Raw genomic sequence first — 23,340 nt, forward strand, 5'->3', positions numbered from 1 at the left:
TGAGCTGGGACCTCGCTTCGGAGCTAAGATAACCAACCTTCCTTTGTGAAGTACTTTGTCACATCCTGTTGGCCTTTTCTACCCATCTCCTGTTTTGCTTTCTTTTCTTTCCTCTTTTGAAAACCCCATTTTTGTTTTGAAAACATTTCTGCAGTACCTCGCTCCGCGCACTCCGAGTCATTGACTGGTGTAAATGCGCACCGCTGCTCCCGGTCTGATCAAAGGAAGGGCGGACAAAACCATTTAATGAATATACGGAGGGCAGGGGGCGGTGGCTGGCAATACATATGCTCTCTGGGTGTTTACTTTTTGCCAAAAACAAAACAAGAAAAAGAAACCCTTCGTTTTATTCCAATTAAAATTATAATGATTAATATTTCAATTTGCAAACGATTACCTAATGTTCTAATTGTCTTTGTGGGCCCCCATCAGGGCATGGGCCCTAAGAATCAGTATCACTTTTCACCCCCATACAGCGTCCCTAACTGTGTGTGTTTAGGGGCGGCACTTGAGGGGGTGGTGCTAGGGGTGCGGGTCAAACAGAAAGGTAAGATGATGTTCAGAGCTTTAATATAGCCTGTAAATGTTAAAATATACCCCCCCCCCCCAGCCACACACCGGTCCCGGTTTGTGGGCGTAAAGGGGGTGTGGTTAGGCGAGGGGGGAGGGTCAAACAGAAAGGTAAGATGATGCGTGGAGATGTAATATAGTGTTTAAATGTTAAAATTAGAGATCCACCGATATGGGTTTTTCAGGACCAATATCGATTATTAGTAGTTAGAAGGGCCAATAACCGATATTTGCAGCCGATATTCATTTGTAGTAAAAGTGTAAAAATTGGCGTAAAAATTTTGAATAATGCAAACTGAATTCATTGAAATGCCTAAAGCAGGGGCAGGAGCTGCATGAGACTCATTGATCCCTGTAATGCGGCTCAGTATGAAAAATAAAACATGAGTATTTGATTAAAATATATTGTGGAGCTTATGAGATTTAACAAGGAAATGTAGCGTTGCAATGCTGAGCAGAATAAGTCAGGCTCACTAACCTAACTAACCCTAACCTGATGGTAATAATATTTACCGTATTTTTCGGACTATAATTCGCAGTTTTTTTTTTCATAGTTTGGCTGGGGGTGCGAGTTATACTCTGGAGCGACTTATGTGTGAAATTATTAACACATTATTATATCATTTCACATGTTATTTTGGTGTTTTGGAGTGACAGTGATGGTTTGGTAAACTTGTTAGCATGTTCTTTATACTATAGTTATCTGAATAACTCTTAATAGCTATGTTACATTAACACATTTATTTTTTTTATGACTCTTGTCAAGTCCGACCCTTCCTAAAAAGCCGTGTTCAAGGCAAGCTATGCGCTAATAATGCACAGCTGCACTGCTACCGTAGCGTCTCTCTCGCTTTTTGATGACGTAATTGCTGCATGAATTCCGATTTGAGAGACTGGACAGTACAGACCGCTGCAACAGTCTGGAAAAATGTGGCCCAGATCGGATTTGAACCACATACGAAAGTGACCCAGATCGGATTTGAAATGGTCCAGTTCTATGCGACTTGTCACGTTCAGACCGTCAAGTGAATGCCTCACTCGAGTCGGAAAAACACGAAAAAATCGGATTCGTGCATTAAGACCTGTAGTATGAACGTAGCGTTATTCAGCATGTTGTTCTCTATTGTATATTAAATTGTCTTTCAAGATGACATATCTGTTCTATGTGTTGGATTTTATCAAGCAAATTTCCTCCCAAAATGCGACTTATACTCCGGTGCGACTTATATGCTTTTTTTTTTCCTCTTCATTGCACATTTGTGGGCTGGTGCGACTTATACTCAGGTGCGACTTATAGTCGGAAAAATACGGTGTTTTAACTTAACATTATACTCATGTTCCAAATTACTAATATGTTTTGAAAAATAATCCTGTTCAATGGAAAAAAGTTTTTTCTTTTTAAACCTAGATATCTCAAAGTAACACGTTTTAGAGCTGTAATTGCAATATCGTGATACGTGACATTTTGGCTTTAAGTTATCATACAATCAGAATATATTACCATCACATGCCTAATTACAACGTAACATTTTTTTAAAAAGTCCTGTAATTAGCACTATAGTTCATAGATAAGTGAGCTCTCTATGTTTTGGTGACAACAAGTGGTCCCCTGCATTGCCTACTGGATCCTCGCACGACCCCCCCAAACTCCCTCACCCCCCGATTGGAGCGGCGCAGCAGAGTGGTAAAAAAAGGAGGAGGCAACGTTGTCTGAGAAACAAGATAAAGACGTCATCTGCATCCGCTGTTGCATCTTTGCCTCCGATAAGGCGTCTTCCCACCTCCTCCCCCCGTGCACCCTTCCCGCCCTCATTCCATCCTTCTTTACTTGACTAAGAAAAACGCAGTGTTTACCATGAAAATGGACTCCCACCTCTTTCGCCTCAGATCTATCCTCTCGTCAGCCCCCTATACCAGCCGGCGTGGTTCATTCCTCATGCTCACAGTGTGTGTGTAGTCAAGCCACACTAAGCCACTCTGAGCCATCAGTCCCCCCTCCCCGGGCGGCGATGGATGCATGCAAACCACTCACTGAGCACCTTCTGCCGCACTACTACTTGACGCTGGATCGCTAAACGGGGTAAGTTCCACATGTCTTTATTTTTGTTTTTTTGTTATCCACTCTCAACCTCTAAGACTCCAATCTAGTTAACAATGTTGTGTAACAAGTGCCTGGTGATACTGGAGTGTTGAGGAATCCTCACGGGGCATGTGAAACAAAGGAGGTTATTAAGAAAGTTGTTGCACAGCAAGTTTTGGCTTGGTGTTTTTACTTAAAAAGAGTAATACAACAGAAATAAAATGAAAGAGGCATTACTCCAACAAAATGAGTCAGTTTGTAGTGTTGCAAAAGAGAGTAAATAATTATTGAGTAGTCAATTTCTCTAGGTATTATCACCAGGAATTAGTTTGCATTGTTTTCCTCAGTTTTTAGGTTCGTAGAAGACTCTTCATTGTCCGTAGGTGTGATTGTTGTGCTTTTATAGCTGCCCTGCGATTGGCTGACAACCAGTACAGGGTGTACCTTGCTTCTAAACCCAAAGTCAGATGGGAAGTGACCCTAATGAGGACAAGTGTGATTGAAAATGGATGGATGACCCCGTTTGCTGTGGGAAGAACCGCACTCACTTCTGCTGTTTTTTATTATTGGCTTTCACGGTTTTCTTTATATGTGATATTTGTTATACATCTCCCTGTTGACCAAGGCGCAAACACCAGAAGAGCTGCACAGTGATTTAACCCTCTCAGGGACAGTGGCTATCAATTTAAAAGTTATCACAAGCTTAACTCATTCACGGTCAGTCCAGGTCACAGAGTATGTGTTGTGGTAGTTAGAAAAAGAGGGAAATTGATATTGAAAACACCTATTGACAACAATAGATGCCAAATTTATCTCAACTGGGAAGGGCTGGAAGAGCGAATTTGAATATTTATTAGGTAAATTTGAAATATTTGCTTTGATTGGCTGTTGGGAAGAACCAAGTGAGCAGGTACTTGCATTATAAGGCGTTGTACTCATGATAAAATATGCAACAACTTAACTCATCGGCAGTGAATGAGTTGTTTTATTTTTGTCTCATGATGACTCGACCAGATTGATGACATTTCCATCCACTTCAATGGCAAAAGACGATTTGTCAAAGGCAGCCTATGAGTCAGATAGGAATCGATCTCAAGCTAAAGCTAATTGGCTATCATTACGTCTCATGTCACAGTTATAGATTCTGTCCAGTCGTGATGGTAAATATTGGGTTAAACCATTTTCTAATAGATAGGGGTGGAAAACTTACTCTTTACACCAGGCGTCCGGCCCGCCTCCACATGTGGTCCGGCCCCCTGAACAATACCAGAGAGCATTTTAATTTTATTATTTTTTTTCTCAATAGTGTTATTTATTTCCTGGCCTTTTTCTGTGAAGAACTCAGAGAGGGTTATCTGGTTATTATCTATTTAATCAATAATGTTATTATTATTTATTATTATTATTAGGGCTGTCAAACGATTAACATTTTTAATCGAGTTAATTACAGCTTAAAATTAATTAATCGTAATTAATTGCAATTAATCGCAATTCAAACCATCTATAAAATATGCCATATTTTTCTGTAAATTATTGTTGGAATGGAAAGATAAGACACAAGATGGATATATACATTCAACATGCGGTACATAAGGACTGTATTTGTTTATTATAACAATAAATCAACAAGATGGCATTAACATTATTAACATTCTGTTAAAGCGATCCATGGATAGAAAGACTTGTAGTTCTTAAAAGATAAATGTGAGTACAAGTTATGGAAATTATATATTAAAACCCCCCTTAATGTTTTCGTTTGAAAAAAATTTGTAAAATTTTCAATCAAAAAATAAACTAGTAGCCCGCCATTATTGATGTCAATAATTACTTACACAATGTTCATGGGTGCTAAAGCCTATAAAATCAGTTGCACCCAAGCGCCAGTAGAGGGCGCCAAAACTCCGAAAAACACAAGTACACATTTCACTGTGCTGTCATTTTAATCTGTTTGAGCGGGGCATTTTTGCGTTAATTGCGTTAAATATTTTAACGTGATTAATTTAAAAAATTAATTTTTTTCGTTAACGCGATAATTTTGACAGCCCTAATATATATATATATATATATATATATATATACACAGTATATACTGTGTATATATACATTTTTTTAAAATCATACTTTGGGAAAAAAAAGTGAGAAAAAACATGTCTTATATGTATCTCTTTCCAATTGCTAGATCTGAATTTAATATCTGAAATACATTGAGCACACACACACACACACACACACACAAAAATGGGGAGGGGGTATGCGCTACTTCGCGGTTTTTCACTTATCGCTGCGGGTTCTGGTTTCTATTAACCGCGAAAAACGATGGAATACTGTACACTGTGGTCATGATGAGTCATCCAAGGTCTTTCCAAACAGCTATTTAAGTCATCTAGTAAAAATTTCTTTTAAAAAAATATATATATTTTTTAATATCGCAATATAATATCGCAATATATCGCAACCCCCCCCAAAAAAATCGCAGCACCAATATCGTTCAGGCCTAGTTAAGAGTCATGATTTTCCCTATGAAGCAATCGCAGCCCACATGCGTTGTCTGTCCATGCGGTAAAACTTGAAAGGGAAATGCAACGGAAAAGAAAGTGCGGCTGGCTTGACCACAAAATTTAAAAAACGTAGCTCACTACAGACAGCAGGCAGACAACAATAACATATGGATTGGATAAAAGGATTTATTGAATACACACACACACACAAAAAAACCACACACAACTGCGGTAACGGAGAAACAAAAAGGGCCTGTGACACTAGGTCAAGATCAATTTTAAAAAAACTTACCTCAGGGAAAACCGCAGTGAGAGGCAGACAAATGAAAAAACAAGGCAATGATGCAACAAGCAACAAAGGGATATACTGTACAAACTGAAATGCCAGAAAGTCAATATCTTGGCAAGCCGCCTAGGATCGGTTTAAAAACACTGCTGATAAGCTGGAATTGGATGCAGGTATGATGTTGGGAACTCATCACACAGCTCTGTAACAAAACAATCTGACCAGCAGCAGAATGTGACAAATTCATGCCAGTCATCATACTAGCTTAGCTAGTACAGCTATTCTCCCAGTCCAGCCAACCGCGTCATCATCCCCAGCGTGCGTTGCGCAACATGGCCTCCTCTGTATGTCAAAACATGTACTAAATACTGTAGATTTTTAAATCAATGGCAATAATATATGCGTTTCTAATAACATATTTAAGTAAAAGAGAACAGTCTTTCAGTCCGCAGTTCCCTTTAAGAGTCAAAATTGTTGCCTTTTTGCCACTTTTGAACACTCTTAAACTCTAAAATGCTCCAAACATACCCTCCGCAACAGGATCATCCATCTGGGTAATCTTTCAGAGACAACTGGAAATTGAGTTTCTGCTGACTCTGGTCATAAGGGAGTGGGAAAAAAAGCTGAAATTTGACCATCTACTGTAATAAAACCAGTGAGACAAGCAGACATTTTCTCCTCATTTAATTCTCTCGTGACGTCACCGCCAAAGGGACTCTCCTTCGTCCGTATGCAAACACGCTGACGTCAAGTGGACCGGATTATGAAATCTGGATTGCTTTTCAGTGGCTCTCCCTCTCACGACAGCTTTCCAATTTCATGGCTGTTAGGTGTGCTAATAGGAGCCGGAACAACAGAGAGCAGAGGGGCCTTTGATTGGAGTACGATGCCAAGAAACAGTGTCATATGTCACAGCGGGCTGCTATTGTTATTACCCTGTGGACCTTATGGATGAGGCCCCGTGAGTGATAGCAAACAGATCAATACGGCAGCCGCCGGGTGTGAAAGATACATGAAGTTTCACCTCGGGGGAATACTGGGAGAAGGACTTTTGATTTCGGACTTTTTGTTGGCTCAAACCGCCAAGAAATATTCACCTGACTTTATATTCAGCAACGGAGCCAAGAATTATACCGTTACAAACCAAACAATGAGAGCTTATGGATTCAAAGCCCCCAATTAGAGCAGAACCTGATGAGAATAACACCCGGCGGAGAGCAGATTGCTAACAAAAGTGATTGTCAGTCCATATTTTTGCATATCTTTCTACATAGAAAATATATTCGAAAGCAAACTACAACTACTATATTTTATTCTCTTATGTTTTGCCCCTACGTAAATGACCGACTTCCTGTTATATTCCACGCATTCGTTGAAGAATAATATTAGTTAATATTTTGGGGTGGTGTTTTTGTGCACTAATTGAGTGCGCTAAAGAGCGGAATTGAAATGCCACAGAAATGTAAATTCATACACTCATAATACTACGTTTAGAGCTGTCCTATAATGGCTTTTTAACCAATAACCGATATCCTGATATTGTCCAACTTCAAATATCCGCTACTCATGCAGTATATGTGGTCGTGGACTTATATATATATTAGGCCTGTCAACAATAACGCATTAACGACCATGATTAATCTAGAAATATTAACGCATTAAAAAAAAAACGCAATTTACTAGGGTTGTTCCGATCATGTTTTTTTGCTCTCGATCAGATCCCGATCATTTTAGTTTGAGTATCTGCCGATCCCGATATTTCCCGATCCGATTGCTTTTTTTTTTTTTGTGCTCCCGATTCAATTCCAATCATTCCCGATCATTTTTCCCGATCATATACATTTTGGCAATGCATTAAGAAAAAAATGAATAAAACTCGGACTAATATATACATTCAACATACAGTACATAAGTACTGTATTTGTTTATTATGACAATAAATCCTCAAGATGGCATTTACATTATTAACATTCTTTCTGTGAGAGGGATCCACGGATAGAAAGACTTGTATTTCTTAAAGGATAAATGTGACTTTGTATATTGTGACTAAATATTGTCATCTAGTGTATTTGTTAAGCTTTCAGTAAATGATACTGTAGCCATTTAACTGTTCTGCCCAAATGCATGATGGGAAGTGCAACCATGACTGTGCGTAGTGGTACCAATTGATATATCTTCTCTGCGTTGGGAAATAACATAGGGTGTTAAGGAAAAGATCAATTACTACCTTTCTCCCCACATTGCTTCCCATGATATATCTAATTGTAGGGAGAGGGTTTGTGAGGCTTTAGCCAATTAAAAAAAGGCTCCAAAGGCTGCCAAAATTCACTCTACTCATTTTACGCTGCCTTTTAGCTCTATATATAGGTAAAACGACGCCATTACAGATTGAACGCGACAAAGCGTGAGTGGGTCATGCAGCGCATGCATTAATTACATTAAATATTTTAACGTGATACATTTTTTTAAAAATTAATTACCGCCATTAATGGGATAAATTAGATAACCCTACCTTAAGCCTAAACTAAAGACTCTGGATGGGTGTAACATATTTTTATGTCTGTAAGGTTAAATACAATTAGAAAACGATTTAATTAAAAAATATATACATATATTAAAAAAAGGCATGTCCAATATTTTTTTTGCCGATTCCGATACTTTGAAAATGACGTGATCGGGATGCCGATCGATCGGGATCTCTACAATTTACCGCTCACACTAAGTTTGGCCACAACTGCCTCCCGTAGTCCCACACGCTGATGTTTACATTCTCCACAGCCGCGATGAGTGAGGATGATGACCAAATTCCGTTTTAAAAAGCTGTCGAATGGAAATCTGGATTAAACCAAAGTTTTGTGCACATACTAATGTAATGAACTGTCCTTCGATCAAAGCTCAACCAGCCTAAAGTACCATCATCGGGCAAAGCATATCTTCGCTCCCACAGTGTTAGCAATGACGCTAACACTGTGGGAGCAAGCCGCAGTCATCAAGCTACACTGGCAGAGTGCGGACTCTGACTTGCCAACAAAAAGACAACAAGTAGGTTGACTACTGCTATCGCTACATGGGTAGCCAGAGACTGTAAAGTGTAACATAGTCGAAGACGAGGGCCTTGAAAATCCAATGACAACAAACAACAACAACCAATGACAAACCACTAGACAGGTACAAGGCAGTGCCAGCATGGACTCATGTCCACTACAGTGGTGGCCCACCTGTAAGCTGGCCCACCTAGCAAAAAAAAAGTATCTGGTCACACCTGCCACAACCGTTTTTTGCGAGAGACTGTTTTCTTTGACAGGGCACACTGTTCAAAAGAAAAGGTCTGCTCTGTTATCGGAAAATGTCAACAAGCTAGTTTGCCAGAGCAGGTTTGGTTGAAAAAAAAAAAAAAAAAGAGTATGGCTAACTTAAGCAGTGTTTCTAAACACCTTTACACACATTTTAGTGTAATGTTTTTCAGTTAGGTGTGTGAAAATTGACTTTTTTTTTTTTATCTCACACAGCTTTCAGGCCATTTGGTGTAAAACTGCAAATGCTGCATTTATTTGTGTAAAATGTTCAATTTAACAGACAAGTCGTTTACACATTTTTTTTAAACACTAGCTATTGTTACTGTATTGTGCTTGTATGCTCTTTAAATTGGCAGTCAATTTAGGGTAATATGCCAAACGGTACTTGAGCCACATTGCTAGTCTGAGGCACTTTAATCCGTTAAAACTCTTTGCTGTATAATACAATTTATTTTATTTTTTTAATTTATACGAGCTAAGTTGTTAAATAAAATATTAAAACTCTATTTGGTTAAGTATTAATTCATTCACACATCATACATTTAATCTTAAAACAAATTTCAATTATAATAATTTCCTAGATTTTTTTTTTCCTGAAGAGCAACTTTATTCATCCCAAGGGAAATGTGATTAATCATGATTAATCACACAGTTGACATATGATTAACTAGATTAAAATTTTTAATCGTTTGACAGCACTTATATATATATATATATATATATATATATATATATTTATATATATATATATTTTTTTTTTTTTTTAATGTAGGGTCAAAGAATTTCAGCCATCCAAACTTTGAAAAGCACGAAAAAAACAGAGAGCATGTGGCAATTAAGCAAACTATCGATGTCAAACAGGACCCCACTCGCCCTATGGACAAGTGGCGGAATAGGACGGAATAAAGGTAATGAACAGCGACATGCACTGACAAACGTGTTTTTGCTCGCATTTTACAAAGCTAAACATGCACGTTCAATGAGGTCTTACGAGGAGGACATCCCACTTTTAAAAAGGCTTGGAGTTAATGTGGGAGCCCATAATGCCCTTTATTTTGAATTGGTGCTTTTTATTTCTTTACATTTCACTTCAAAGTAATGGCAATTTTGTTGTGCCAGTTGATGTTAATCAAGCATTAATTGTTAATATAATTAATTGGCTCTAAGTAAAGCTTGTCATAAATTTATCGCATCAGGCAGGTCGGCTCTCAAGCTCGATGAGGATCAAGTCACATCTCCAGGTCCTCCTCTGAGAACCTGGGCAAAAAAATTATGTGCACCCCTGTATATATATATATATATATATATATACATATATATATATATATATATATATATATATATACAGTGCCTTGCAAAAGTATTCGGCCCCCTTGAACCTTGCAACCTTTCGCCACATTTCAGGCTTCAAACATAAAGATATAAAATTATAATTTTTTGTCATGAATCAACAACAAGTGGGACACAATCGTGAAGTGGAACAAAATTTATTGGATAATTTAAACTTTTTTAACAAATAAAAAACTGAAAAGCAAGGGCGTGCAATATTATTCGGCCCCCTTGCGTTAATACTTTGTAGCGCCACCTTTTGCTCCAATTACAGCTGCAAGTCGCTTGGGGTTTGTTTCTATCAGTTTTGCACATCGAGAGACTGACATTCTTATCCATTCTTCCTTGCAAAACAGCTCGAGCTCAGTGAGGTTGGATGGAGAGTGTTTGTGAACAGCAGTCTTCAGCTTTTTCCACAGATTCTCGATTGGATTCAGGTCTGGACTTTGACTTGGCCATTCTAACACCTGGATACGTTTATTTTTGAACCATTCCATTGTACATTTGGCTTTATGTTTTGGATCATTGTCCTGTTGGAAGATAAATCTCCGTCCCAGTCTCAGGTCTTGTGCAGATACCAACAGGTTTTCTTCCAGAACGTTCCTGTATTTGGCTGCATCCATCTTCCCGTCAATTTTAACCATCTTCCCTGTCCCTGCTGAAGAAAAGCAGGCCCAAACCATGATGCTGCCACCACCATGTTTGACAGTGGGGATGGTGTGTTCAGGGTGATGAGCTGTGTTGCTTTTACGCCAAACATATCGTTTTGCATTGTGGCCAAAAAGTTCAATTTTGGTTTCATCTGACCAGAGCACCTTCTTCCACATGTTTGGTGTGTCTCCCAGGTGGCTTGTGGCAAACTTTAAACGAGACTTTTTATGGATATCTTTGAGAAATGGCTTTCTTCTTGCCACTCTTCCATAAAGGCCAGATTTGTGCAGTGTACGACTGATTGTTGTCCTATGGACAGACTCTCCCACCTCAGTTGTAGATCTCTGCAGTTCATCCAGAGTGATCATGGGCCTCTTGGCTGCATCTCTGATCAGTTTTCTCCTTGTTTGAGAAGAAAGTTTGGAAGGACGGCCGGGTCTTGGTAGATTTGCAGTGGACTGATGCTCCTTCCATTTCAATATGATGGCTTGCACAGTGCTCCTTGAGATGTTTAAAGCTTGGGAAATCTTTTTGTATCCAAATCCGGCTTTAAACTTCTCCACAACAGTATCTCGGACCTGCCTGGTGTGTTCCTTGGTTTTCATAATGCTCTCTGCACTTTAAACAGAACCCTGAGACTATCACAGAGCAGGTGCATTTATACGGAGACTTGATTACACACAGGTGGATTCTATTTATCATCATCGGTCATTTAGGACAACATTGGATCATTCAGAGATCCTCACTGAACTTTTGGAGTGAGTTTGCTGCCCTGAAAGTAAAGGGGCCAAATAATATTGCACGCCCCACTTTTCAGTTTTTTATTTGTTAAAAAAGTTTAAATTATCCAATAAATGTTGTTCCACTTCACGATTGTGTCCCACTTGTTGTTGATTCTTGACAAAAAAATTAAATTTCATATCTTTATGTTTGAAGCCTGAAATGTGGCGAAAGGTTGCAAGATTCAAGGGGGCCGAATACTTTTGCAAGGCACTGTATGTATGTGTATATATATATATATATATACATACATACATATATATATATAACATATTCATTATTTGTCAAACATTTAAATTTTTGCACCATGAATGCAAATGGTCTGCTCACATGACAAATCCCAAGCATCTTAGTTTGGAGACATTTAAAGGTCAATAAGCATAACTGCTGTGCTAAATGGTGAATCTAACTATGATTTATTCAAATATGTCCTTATTTTAAGATCTTATTCTCTCTTGGCTGGAGACATTCTTAATTTTTACTATCTTTAAAAAGGAAAAAAAATGTTATGATAGCAAATTACATTTTAATTGTTGTAGACTTCTCTGTTGTAACATCTTTCAAACAAAATTGGAAGTTTACACCAACAAAATAATTACATTTACATATATGTACATATACCATAATTTTGGGACTATAAGGCGCACCTGACTGTATGCAGCTACCTACCAAATTTGACACGAAAAAAGCATGTATTCATACATAAGCCACACCGGACTATAGACCACAGCTGTCCTCACTGTATTATGGGATATTTACACCAAAAGATATTAATCGGTCACACTTTATTTGAGAGCGGCATCATAGGGCTGCCATAAGACCAAATAAACCACCATGAAGCTTTGAACCAATTGGCTGAAAAGCTTCATTGCTTCAAGAAGCTTCATTTGGCCATTACTACTCTCTTGGGGGAGACAGTCAACCTCTGCTGCCACCTGCTGTCAACACTGTTTTCATCCAATATGCCTCCTAGCATGCATTGCAGCGCTACAGATTAAATAACAATTGAAATTCATGTTCTGTGCTAATTATTTCTTCAATTACTGTTCCAGTTGTTTGATTAATTGCTAGTTTTGGTATCTCGTAACACAAATTTGACAGTGGCGCTATAACACTGTCATAAGACCATCAAAATTATGACATTACACTGCCAATAGCATGAATGAATGCTTATGACAGATGTCATTTTGTGTCATCCAGCAAATTATTTCACCTTTGAATGGATGTAAAAGATCCAAGCAGGACATAAATGAAGTTAGTGACATAATTTGCCGGATGGAACTTAATGACATCTGTCATATGCATTCATTAATGTCCATGATAGTGTCATGTCATAATTATGACGGTCTTATGGCCAGTCCTTTGACGCCGCCGTCAAATAAAGTGTTACCTATTAACCTTTTAATCAACAAATAAGCCGCACTGGACTATAAGCCACTGGATTCAAAAGAGGGACAAAAAGTAGCAGCTTATAGTCCAAAAATTACTCAAGTGTTGTCTAACCTATTTTCCTGAAGTGTGATGCACATGATTTACTCTTGCGTCCTACAAAAAATAATGTGGCGAGCCAGGTCTGGCATTCTGGCCTCGAGTTTGACACCTGATGAAATTAAGTCATTAGCTGCCTTTATTTGAGGGGGGCGGTCTAGCGGTTCCATCCGCAAACCTATTCTCCAGAAGGCAAACAAGACCAATACATTGTTGCGGGAAAAAAACTGAGAAAAAGCTCATCTGTCCTTTGGCCGTGTCACAAGCACTGCCATGTAAAATGAATGACTGTATCAATATTACAAGAAAACATCTCCACTTAAGAGAGCAGGTCAAGGTTACTAGAAGATTTTTTAGGACAGATCGCATATAGATGGCGGCACGGCTGGACGGACGGGTGCCGTCGGCCAGAATACATAAGCGGGGAATGGGAATTTATTGGCGTGAAGATATGACCTGTAGTGAAAGTGAATGTTCAATGAGGCGTGTCGGAGCACTTGGAGTGATGTATGGAAATTCCGGCATATTAATATCAGGAGACAAAGGCTTCTTATTCTCTGCTTTAATAGGCTAAAGCCGTAAGTCCTAGATTTTGCACACAAAATACCATTGGAAAAAAAAAAGTAGGGCGATTGTGAACATTGTTTAAACAGTAGGCTTTCATTCACTTTTTGGCTGTCGTTGATGGCGACAGACTTTAATTACAGTTCAAGGAGTTAAAAATGAGACAGAGCAACAATTGTTAGCAAAGTCAACCCCTCCGTGAGTAATTACCTTATCGTGGTGGAGGGGTTTACGTGTCCCAATGATCCTAGGAACTACAGTGGGGCAAATAAGTATTTAGTCACCACTAATTGTGCAAGTTCTCCCTCTTGAAAATATTAGAAAGGCCTGTAGTTGTCAACATGGGTAAACCTCAACCATGAGACAGAATGTGGAGAAAAAAAACAGAAAATCACTGTTTGATTTTAAAAGAATTTATTTGCAAATCATGGTGGAAAATAAGTATTTGGTCAATACCAAAAGTTCATCTCAATACTTTGTTATGTACCCTTTGTTGGCAATAACGGAGGCCAAACGTTTTCTGGAACTCTTCACAAGTTTTTCACACACTGTTGCTGGGATTTTGGCCCATTCCTCCATGCAGATCTCCTCTACAGGGTGACCCAAAAAAAAGTTTACACTGCCATAATTCAACTTAAATGCCATGTTTATTCATCTTAGAATTAGAATTTAATCACAAATTATACATTATTGTCAAGAACATGTACAGTACACTCTATTTTTCAATGTGTCCTCCCTTAAGTGTCACAACAGTCTCCAGGCGCCTGCGGAACGCTTGACAGGTCTTCTTTATGTAGGATGCTGTCATCTTTTCCCAAGATCTAACAATGGACCTCTCCAAGGCTGCCACAGAAGTTTGTGGCTTCTTACAGGCACTGTCCTCCACAGTTGCCCATATGCTATAATCCAGCGGATTGAGATCTGGACTCTGGGGTGGCCACATATCACCTTGTCAATCAACTTTTTGGTCCGCACAAATCGGGTTTTCCAGACCTAGGTTTTCGTGAGGCTGTTCCAGTATCTTTCAGCTTCTTTTTAACTTTGTAGACTGCACATCTGGATATTCTCAGATTCGCGTCAATCTCAGTAGGTGTCAGACCGGCACGCAGCAATTCAGGTATAGCTAAAGTTTTCTTCATTTTCAGCAGAAGCACAGGAATTGTAGAGACGAGAGATTACCAGCTGCATTGAGTGACCTTAATGAATCACTTAAGCATGACAACCTATTTAGATATGTTTCAATGGCTTTTAAACAAGCAGTCAACTGAGTGTAAACTTTTTTTTGGGTCACCCTGTAGAGCAGTGATGTTTTGGGGCTGTCGTTGGGTAATTGTTGCGCTCAATACTTGGTCGGGAATCCTTTTGCAGAAATGACTGCTTCAATGCGGCGTGGCATGGAGGCAATCAGCCTGTGGCACTGCTGAGGTCTTACGGAGGCCCAGGATGCTTCGATAGCGGCCTTAAGGTCATACACAGTGTTGGGTCTGGTGTCTCTCAACTTCCTCTTCACAATATACCACAGATTCTCTGTGGGGTTCAGGTTAGGAGAGTTAGCAGTCCAATTGAGCACAGTAATGCCATGGTCAGTAAACCATTTACCAGTGGTTTTGGCACTGTGAGCAGGTGCCAGGTCGTGCTGAAAAAAGAAATCTTCATCTCCATAAAGCTTTTCAGCAGATGGAAGCATGAAGTGCTCCAAAATCTCCTAATAGCTAGCTGCATTGACCCTGCCCTTGAAAAAACACAGTAGACCAACACCAGCAGCTGACATGGCACCCCGGACCATCACTGACTATGGGTACTTGACACTGGACTTAGGCATTTTGGCATTTCCTTCTCCCCAGTCTTCCTCCAAACTCTGGCACCTTGATTTCCGAATGACATGCAAAATTTGCTTTCATCTGAAAAAAGTACTTTGAACCTCTGAGCAACAGTCCAGTGCTTCTTCTCTGTAGCCCAGGTCAGGCGCTTCTGCCGCCTTTTCAGGTTCAGAAGTGGCTTGAACTGGGGAATGTGGCACTTGTAGTCCATTTCCAGCACACGCCAGTGCACGGTGGCTCTGGATGTTTCTACTCCAGACTCAGTCCACTGTTTCTGTAGGTCCCCCAAGGTCTGGAATCAGCCCTTCTCCACAATCTTTCTCAGGGTGCGGTCACCTTCTCTGGTTGTGCAGCGTTTCCTGCCACACTTTTTCCTTCCCACAGACTTCCCACTGAGGTGCCTTGATACAGCACTCTGGGAACAGCCTATTCGCTCAGAAATATCTGTGTCTTAGCCTCTTGCTTGAGGGTGTCAATGATGGCCTTCTGGACAGCAGTCAGGTCGGCAATCTTGCCCATGATTGCGGTTTTGAGTAATGAACCAGGCTGGGAGTTTTTAAAAGCCTCAGGAATCTTTCGCAGAGGTTTTGAGTTCATTCATTGATTCAGATGATTAGGTTAGTAGCTTCTTTAGAGTGCCTTTTAATGATATGCAAATTTTTTGAAATAGGGATTTTTGGGTTTTTTCTTGACTTTTTTGCCAAAATCATTAATATTTAAAAATTAAAGGCTTAAACTACTTCAGTTGTGTGTAATGAATCTAAACTATATGAAAGTCTTATCAGTACATTACAGAAAATAATTAACTTCATCACAATATGCTAATTTTTTTAGAAGGACCTGTAGTGTCCCGTCCCCAGCAAAATGTCTACATGCAGGTTATGCTGTTATATCGTCCCTACCAATGTTGAGACTAAACATATGCCCTTGTACTGTTGGCTGAAATGCATGACAACCTCAGGTAGTTTTTTCGCCATCACCGCAAAATTGCTACATGGTCTCTTGAGATTAGTTCCGAAAAAAAAAAAAGACGGTGACACTGTTTTCTGACTTACTGTAACTCGTAAACTTTAGTGCAGTGGCGCCTTGAGATACAAGTAATTCCACAGGACTGAAGAGAGGCAAGCATAATGGGATGTGTAGACTTTCTAATATACTACTTTCACTTCTCCCCTAGATGCAGAATGACTCGTTTTCCACGTCGGAATCGTCTAGCATGACGTACCCCGACGACGGCATCGGCGCGAATGCTAGCGGACTCAATTCGGAGGGCGATGACGCGTACCGACCGTTCTCGCTGTTCAGCGTGCTCACCCTAACGCTGCTGGCCATGCTGGCCGTAGCCACCTTCGTGTGGAATCTTCTGGTGTTGGTGACCATCCTGCGGGTGCGCACCTTCCACCGGGTGCCGCACAACTTGGTGGCGTCCATGGCCATATCCGACGTAATGGTGGCGGCGCTAGTCATGCCGCTGAGTCTGGTGCATGAGCTCAACGGACGATTGTGGAAGCTGGGCCGCGTTCTATGCCAGGTGATGCTTTTTTTGTCCAACTATCTTTTCTTGCAAATTTTGTAAAATGATGCCTCTGTTTGTGCACACCAGGTGTGGATCTCCTTCGACGTGCTGTGCTGCACGGCCAGCATCTGGAACGTGACGGCCATCGCTCTGGACCGATACTGGTCCATCACACGCCACCTGGAGTACACGCTGAAGACGCGCAAGAAGATCTCCAATGTGATGATCGCGCTCACCTGGCTGCTGTCGTCCATCATCTCGCTCTCGCCGCTCTTCGGCTGGGGCGAGACGTACACCGAGGAGGGTAAGAAGTGCCAGGTGAGCCAGGAGCTGTCCTACACTATCTTCTCCACCTTCGGCGCCTTCTATCTGCCACTTTGTGTGGTGCTCTTCGTCTACTGGAAGATCTACAAGGCGGCCAAATTCCGGATCGGATCCCGCAAGAGCAACACCATTACGCCCATGGCAGAGGTGAGATTAACCAGAGATGCTGAGAACCATAGTGGGCTGACTCATTTGGCCTCATTTTGCAGCTACGCGAGTACAATACTGGTACATCTCTTAAATGTTTCAATTATTAATGAAAGGTAATAAATAACATTTACCCATAATGTTAAGACAAACATTCACTATGTGAATGTGAAAGTTCTGAGACTAACAATGGTCTAAATCAGGGGTCCCCACACTACGGCCCGCGGCCACATTTGGTCCATCCCCCTGAACAAATTTTTTTTATTTTATTTTATTTTTTTCAATAGTGTTATTTATTTCCTGGCTTTTTTCTGTGAAGAACCCAGAGAGGGTTATTTGGTTATTATTGGGGTTGTTCCGATCATGTTTTTTTGCTCCCGATTGTTTTAGTATGAGTATCTGCCGATCCCGATATTTCCCGATCCGATTGCTTTTTTTTTGCTCCCGATTCAATTCCAATCATTCCCGATAATTTCTCCTGATCATATACATTTTGGCAATGCATTAAGAAAAAAATGAATAAAACTCGGACGAATACATACATTCATCATACAGTACATAAGTACTGTATTTGTTTATTATGACAAAAAATCCTCAAGATGGCATTTACATTTTTAACATTCTTTCTGTGAGAGGGATCCACGGTTAGAAAGACTTGTGACTTTGTATATTGTGACTAAATATTGCCATCTAGTGTATTTGTTGAGCTTTCAGTAAATGATACTGTAGCTATGCCCAAATGCATGATGGGAAGTGGAACCATGACTGTGCGTAGTGCTACCAATTGATATATCTTCTCTGCGTTGAGAAATAACATAAGGTGTTAAGAAAAAGATCAATTGCTACCTTGCTTCCCCACATTGCTTACCATGATATTTCTAATCGAAGGGAGAGGGATTGTAAGGCTTTAGCCAATTAAAAAAAGGCTCCAAAGGCTGCCAAAATTCGCTCTACTCATTTTACGTTGCCTTTTATCTCTCTATATAGGTAAATCGGCGCCATTACATATTGAGCGCGACAATGCGTGAGTGGGTCATGCAGTGCATGCATTAATTGCGTTAAATATTTTAACGTGATACATTTTTTAAAAAATTAATTACCTCCATTATCAGGATAAATTTGATAACCCTACCTTAAGCCTTGACTAAAGACTGGATGAATGTAACACATTATGTCTGTAACGTTAAATACAATTAGTAAATGATTTAATTAAAAAATATATATATATGTATATTAAAAAAAGGCATGGCCGATATTTTTTTGCCGATTCCGATAATTTGAAAATGACGTGATCGGACCCGATCCTGATCCATTTAATTAGAGTGTTATTATCATACTATATTATATTATATTATATTATATTATATTATATTATATTATATTATATTATATTATATTATATTATTATTTTTATTTTATTTACTTTTGTTCCGTGAAGAATTCAGAAAGGGTTATTTGATTGTGGCTTTCTAAAAAACAATACATTTTTACTAGGGCTGTCAAAATTATCGTGTTAACGGGCGGTAATTAATTTTTAAAATTAATCACGTTAAAATATTTGACGCAATTAACGCACATGCCCGGCTCACACAGATTAAAATGACAGCACATTGCAATTTCAACTTGTTACTTGTGTTTTTTTTAGAGTTTTGTCGCCCTCTGCTGTCGCTTGGGTGCAACTAATTTTATGGGCTTCAGCACCCATGAGCATTGTGTAATTATTGACATCAACAATGGCTGGCTACTAGTTTATTTTTTGATTGAACATTTTACAAATTTTATTAAAACAAAAACATTAAGAGGGGTTTTAATATAAAATTTCTATAATTTGTACGAACATTTATCTTTTAAGAACTACAAGTCTTTCTATCCATGGATCGCTTTAACAGAATGTTAATAATGTTAATGCCTTCTTGTTGATTTATTGTTATAATAAACAAATACAATACTTATGTACCATATGTTTAATGTATATATCCATCTTGTGTTTTATCTTTCCATTCCAACAATAATTTACAGAAAAATATGGCATATTTTAGAGATGGTTTGAATTGCGATTAGTTAATTTTTAAGCTGTAATTAACTTGATTAAAAATGTTAATCGTTTGACAGCCCTAATTTTTACATTTCGGCACTCCTGCAATCGTCACACCTTTTCTGTTACAAACTGACCCCGTCCCCTTATTAGAGAAGGGAAAAGTTATGTGGCCCTCACAGGAAAAAGTTTGGGGACTCTTGGTCTAAATCAAAACTGGCACTAAATTATTGTTACCCATAAACTTTTTTTTTTTTTTTAACAAGAAAGCGCAAAAACATTCACCATTTTCAAGGCAGTACGTATTTCTCAACATGCCTATACAACACACAGCTGACCTTGAAATTCTCTTTTTCACAACAATGTGCAAAAACATTAGCTGTTTCAAATGCAGTAATTATTACTCCCAACAATACAATAAAATTTACACTGGTGGAATGCATTCCACATTTTCTGGAAACTAACAAAGAGCCTTCAGAAATAAGACCATAAAAATATACTTTGTTTTCACAGATTTTTGCAGTATTTCGCAAGTTTGTAGTGTTACAGCTGTACTTAATCCTGGTTTTAAACGCTCTCCATCTGGAATAACTTTTGTACACCACCAAATGTCGCTAATTAGCATAGCGCGTGGTGCTAACTAGTAACATCTCAAACACAACAACAATTAAGGCTAAACAGTACAAGAGGGTCAGTGTACTCCCCTCTTATAAACGCACACTAGACTTAGCAACACACTCGGAACATTTTCCAATTTACACGACTTGAACCTACTGCTGGACAACTGAAAGGCAAGGAACAAAAAACTAGCTCTCTTCCCCTCTCGCTCTAAAAAAATAACTTGCGCACAGAAGCATGATTGCTGGGTCCCTGCCTGTCTCATACACAAATTTATTTTCAAGTCCTTTGAAAAGGAGTAAATCTCTCGCTCAGTCACCAGCTGCATCAATCATAACGTTGTGTGTGCGTGCATCCGTTAAAGGTGCCCAGCAACAGACGTGTCTTGACTTTCGTTCCAGTACTAGCGGCTGTCATAAAGTTATTAGGGAAAATCATCGTTTTTGAACATTTACGAATCGTAATCGAATCGTCACGTGTCAAATCGCGATGCATCTAAAAATAAATTTTTTGGCACACCCTTACTTGTCCCACACCATGGTCACTTCTAGACGCGTGCGAAATTTCCGATTCTTAATTTATTAGCGATTCGGCCGTGGAAGATTAGAGAACGATTCACAAACATCCAAATTCCGATTATTGAATTATACCAGGTAAAGCGGAAATAAAACACAGTCAGCGCGGTCTTCAGGACGCAATGAGGAACGGACCTAGAGTATATATTTTGAACTCATGCCGCTAGATGAAAAAAAAAAAAACAACAATAATGCCTGACTGCGGCCGTCAGCTGCTACAAACAGCGCCCAGTTGCTAGTTGCTACAAACATACGGCAACATACGGCTATGGTAGATATCACATATATCTAGAACTAGATGTGAAATACAGACAACGGCCGTGTTAGATCATATACCAAGAACTAGATGCGAAATGACAGACTTTCCCGCGCTGGTAAACAGGCCCCATCTTAAAGCAGTAGACTTCTCTAGAAGGCTCTGTTGTAGCGAACCTAATTACTTTTTATCAACAACAACAACAACAACAAAAAACCCGAATCAGCAAAATCTTGACTTGAATCTATCTTTAAATGATGTAACAGTTTTAAAATGTTCACGTCAAAAGAAGACAGAAGGGAATTTATGGAATAACGGGAGCAATTTTAACAACTTTAACGGTTGATTCACAACATTAAATTAACTGAATGTAATTTGAAGCTGCCGATACAGAATGGGGACTTTATTTACTGTTTTTTACGGTTAACTCGATTCTGAAATAGTAGTTTGTTTAGCCTGAGAGGATTTTTGAACAATTTTGGAACTGGTGTACAAAAAATTAAAAGCCGGGGTTGTGGTGCATCAATAATCGTAATCGTAATCAAATCGTTAGGTGCCCAAAGATTCCCACCTCTAGTCACTTCCACCACCTCGGTCCTATTCGCTTGATCGCCGAATATGCGCTTTCCTCGGCTTGGCCACAAGCAGACCTCCGCTCCGACGTCAGCCGGTTTGGCTGGCTGATTCAGCCTGCTCGGTCCAATTTGCGTGCCCGCCGAGAATGCACTTTCGTCGGCTTGGCCAACAGCGGCCCCCCGCTCCGACGTCGGCTGATTTGTCCACCGAAAATGGGCTATTTTCGGCGTTCATTCCCGGCAACAAGCACCGCCAGCCCACTGTGGCCGCAGCAGAACGATGAGCTATAACTTACTCGCCGCCGTGAGGCTGGCCGATCTGTGAAGACAATCAACCCCGCCGCCGTGTGTGACATGAGTCGGGGTAGTTTTGTGTGATTTTTCGTTTTCGAAAGGCGAGAATAAGACTTGGAAAAGCTGCTCGGTTCGGGTTAGCATGTCTGCTAGCTGTCACGCCTCCTGTTTTGTTTACGCTCTTTCCTCCGTCTCCGAAGCCGTGGCAGGGAAATGACAAAAAGCCAGACTCGTATTTTCCTCGTTCTGAATCATCCCCCTAAATGGGCGGAATTCTAAATCAGATGGAAATTGTGACCCTGCCGACGTCATCATCCAGCTGGGGACGCGAGAGCGCTATAATGACAGGCGGGTCTAAACGGCAGTCAGACAAAAGACTAATTTCTCGTCATCTGGTCTTTGCCAAATTGTTGTACACGTCGAATCGTTTCAAAATATGATTTTGATTCCCATAATAATGAAATTTAAGATTTTTTTTTAATGCTTTCACAGGCACTTTAACCTTTTTACTGTCATTATTTAACATTATTTACTTAATATTACAACTTTATACCTTGAAAAAATGTAACATTCGCGTGCTCCGCAACTTGTTCCCTGATATACCGCTTTTAACTGCTTCCATAAAGTGACGATTAAAAACCCCCGCAAATGCGAGTTGCTATGGAGTGAAGTCTTTTTGCGCACGTGAAGGTATACGGGCCCTAATGAGAATCATTTGCCGCGTGCTGTTCAGGTGCGTGGGCGTGATAGGATATAAATATCAGCGTGTCGGCCTTTGCGCACCTCGCCGCTCGCTCATCTGCGCGTACGAAAGGTCGGACGTTCATTTAATTGAAAAAGCAAGATTAAATAGTGAAAATGGAGTCTTTGTGAAAGTGACTTTCGGGCAGAAAATGTTTCCCGCAAAATGCAAAATAAGGCCGTAATCATTCAGAATTCAAAAGTTGCCACAAATGGAAACGGGCGGTCTTGCGGAACTAATTGGAAATGGAATCAGCGCCAAGGTCATTAAACAATTTTTGGCACTTTTTCCTCAAAATGTGCATATATTGTAAACTGGCACGTCTTACATCCCTTGCATACAATTTCACATAAAATTAAGTATTTTTGTGCTTTATTAGATTGGAAATTCCTAAAATAAAACCAAAACCAAAACTAAATTAAAACAAATTAGGGCTGTCAAATGTTTAAAATTTTTAACCAAGTTAATCACAGTTTAAAAATTAATTAATCATAATTAATCGCAATTCAAACCATCTCTAAAATATGCCATATTTTTCTGTAAATTATTGTTGGAATGGAAAGATAAGACACAAGACGGACATAAACATTTAACATACTGTACATAAGTACTGTATTTGTTTATTATAACAAATCCACAAGATGGTATTAACATAATTAACATTCTTTCTGAATGACTTGTAGTTCTTAAAAGATAAATTTGAGAACAAGTTAAAGTAATTTTATATTAAAACCCCTCTTAATGTTTTCGTTTTAATAAAAATTGTAAAATTTTCAATAAAAAAATAAACAAATAGAAAAAATAAACTATATGATACTGTAGCGACTTAACTGAAAAAGAACGTCTCCTGCTCTGCCCAAATGCATGATGGGAAGTTGGGCAACCATGACTGTCAG

At 39.4% G+C, this 23,340-nt stretch overlaps 1 protein-coding gene across 1 annotated transcript in view; it reads left to right on the top strand.

Annotated features, from left to right (window-relative positions):
• Nucleotides 1-2,446: 2,446 nt before the first annotated feature.
• The window catches only part of htr5ab (5-hydroxytryptamine (serotonin) receptor 5A, genome duplicate b), a 32,851-nt gene continuing 11,957 nt past the window's right edge, over nt 2,447-23,340 (top strand). The window contains exons 1-3 of the mRNA XM_057823967.1: nt 2,447-2,650; nt 16,540-16,893; nt 16,966-17,349. Coding sequence (XP_057679950.1) covers nt 16,540-16,893; nt 16,966-17,349 — 738 coding nt within the window. The 5' untranslated portion in view covers nt 2,447-2,650. The remainder of the gene's footprint in view (nt 2,651-16,539; nt 16,894-16,965; nt 17,350-23,340) is intronic.

The sequence above is a fragment of the Corythoichthys intestinalis genome, chromosome 20, assembly GCF_030265065.1.
Source record: "Corythoichthys intestinalis isolate RoL2023-P3 chromosome 20, ASM3026506v1, whole genome shotgun sequence".
In the NCBI taxonomy this organism is placed as follows: Eukaryota; Metazoa; Chordata; class Actinopteri; order Syngnathiformes; family Syngnathidae; genus Corythoichthys; species Corythoichthys intestinalis.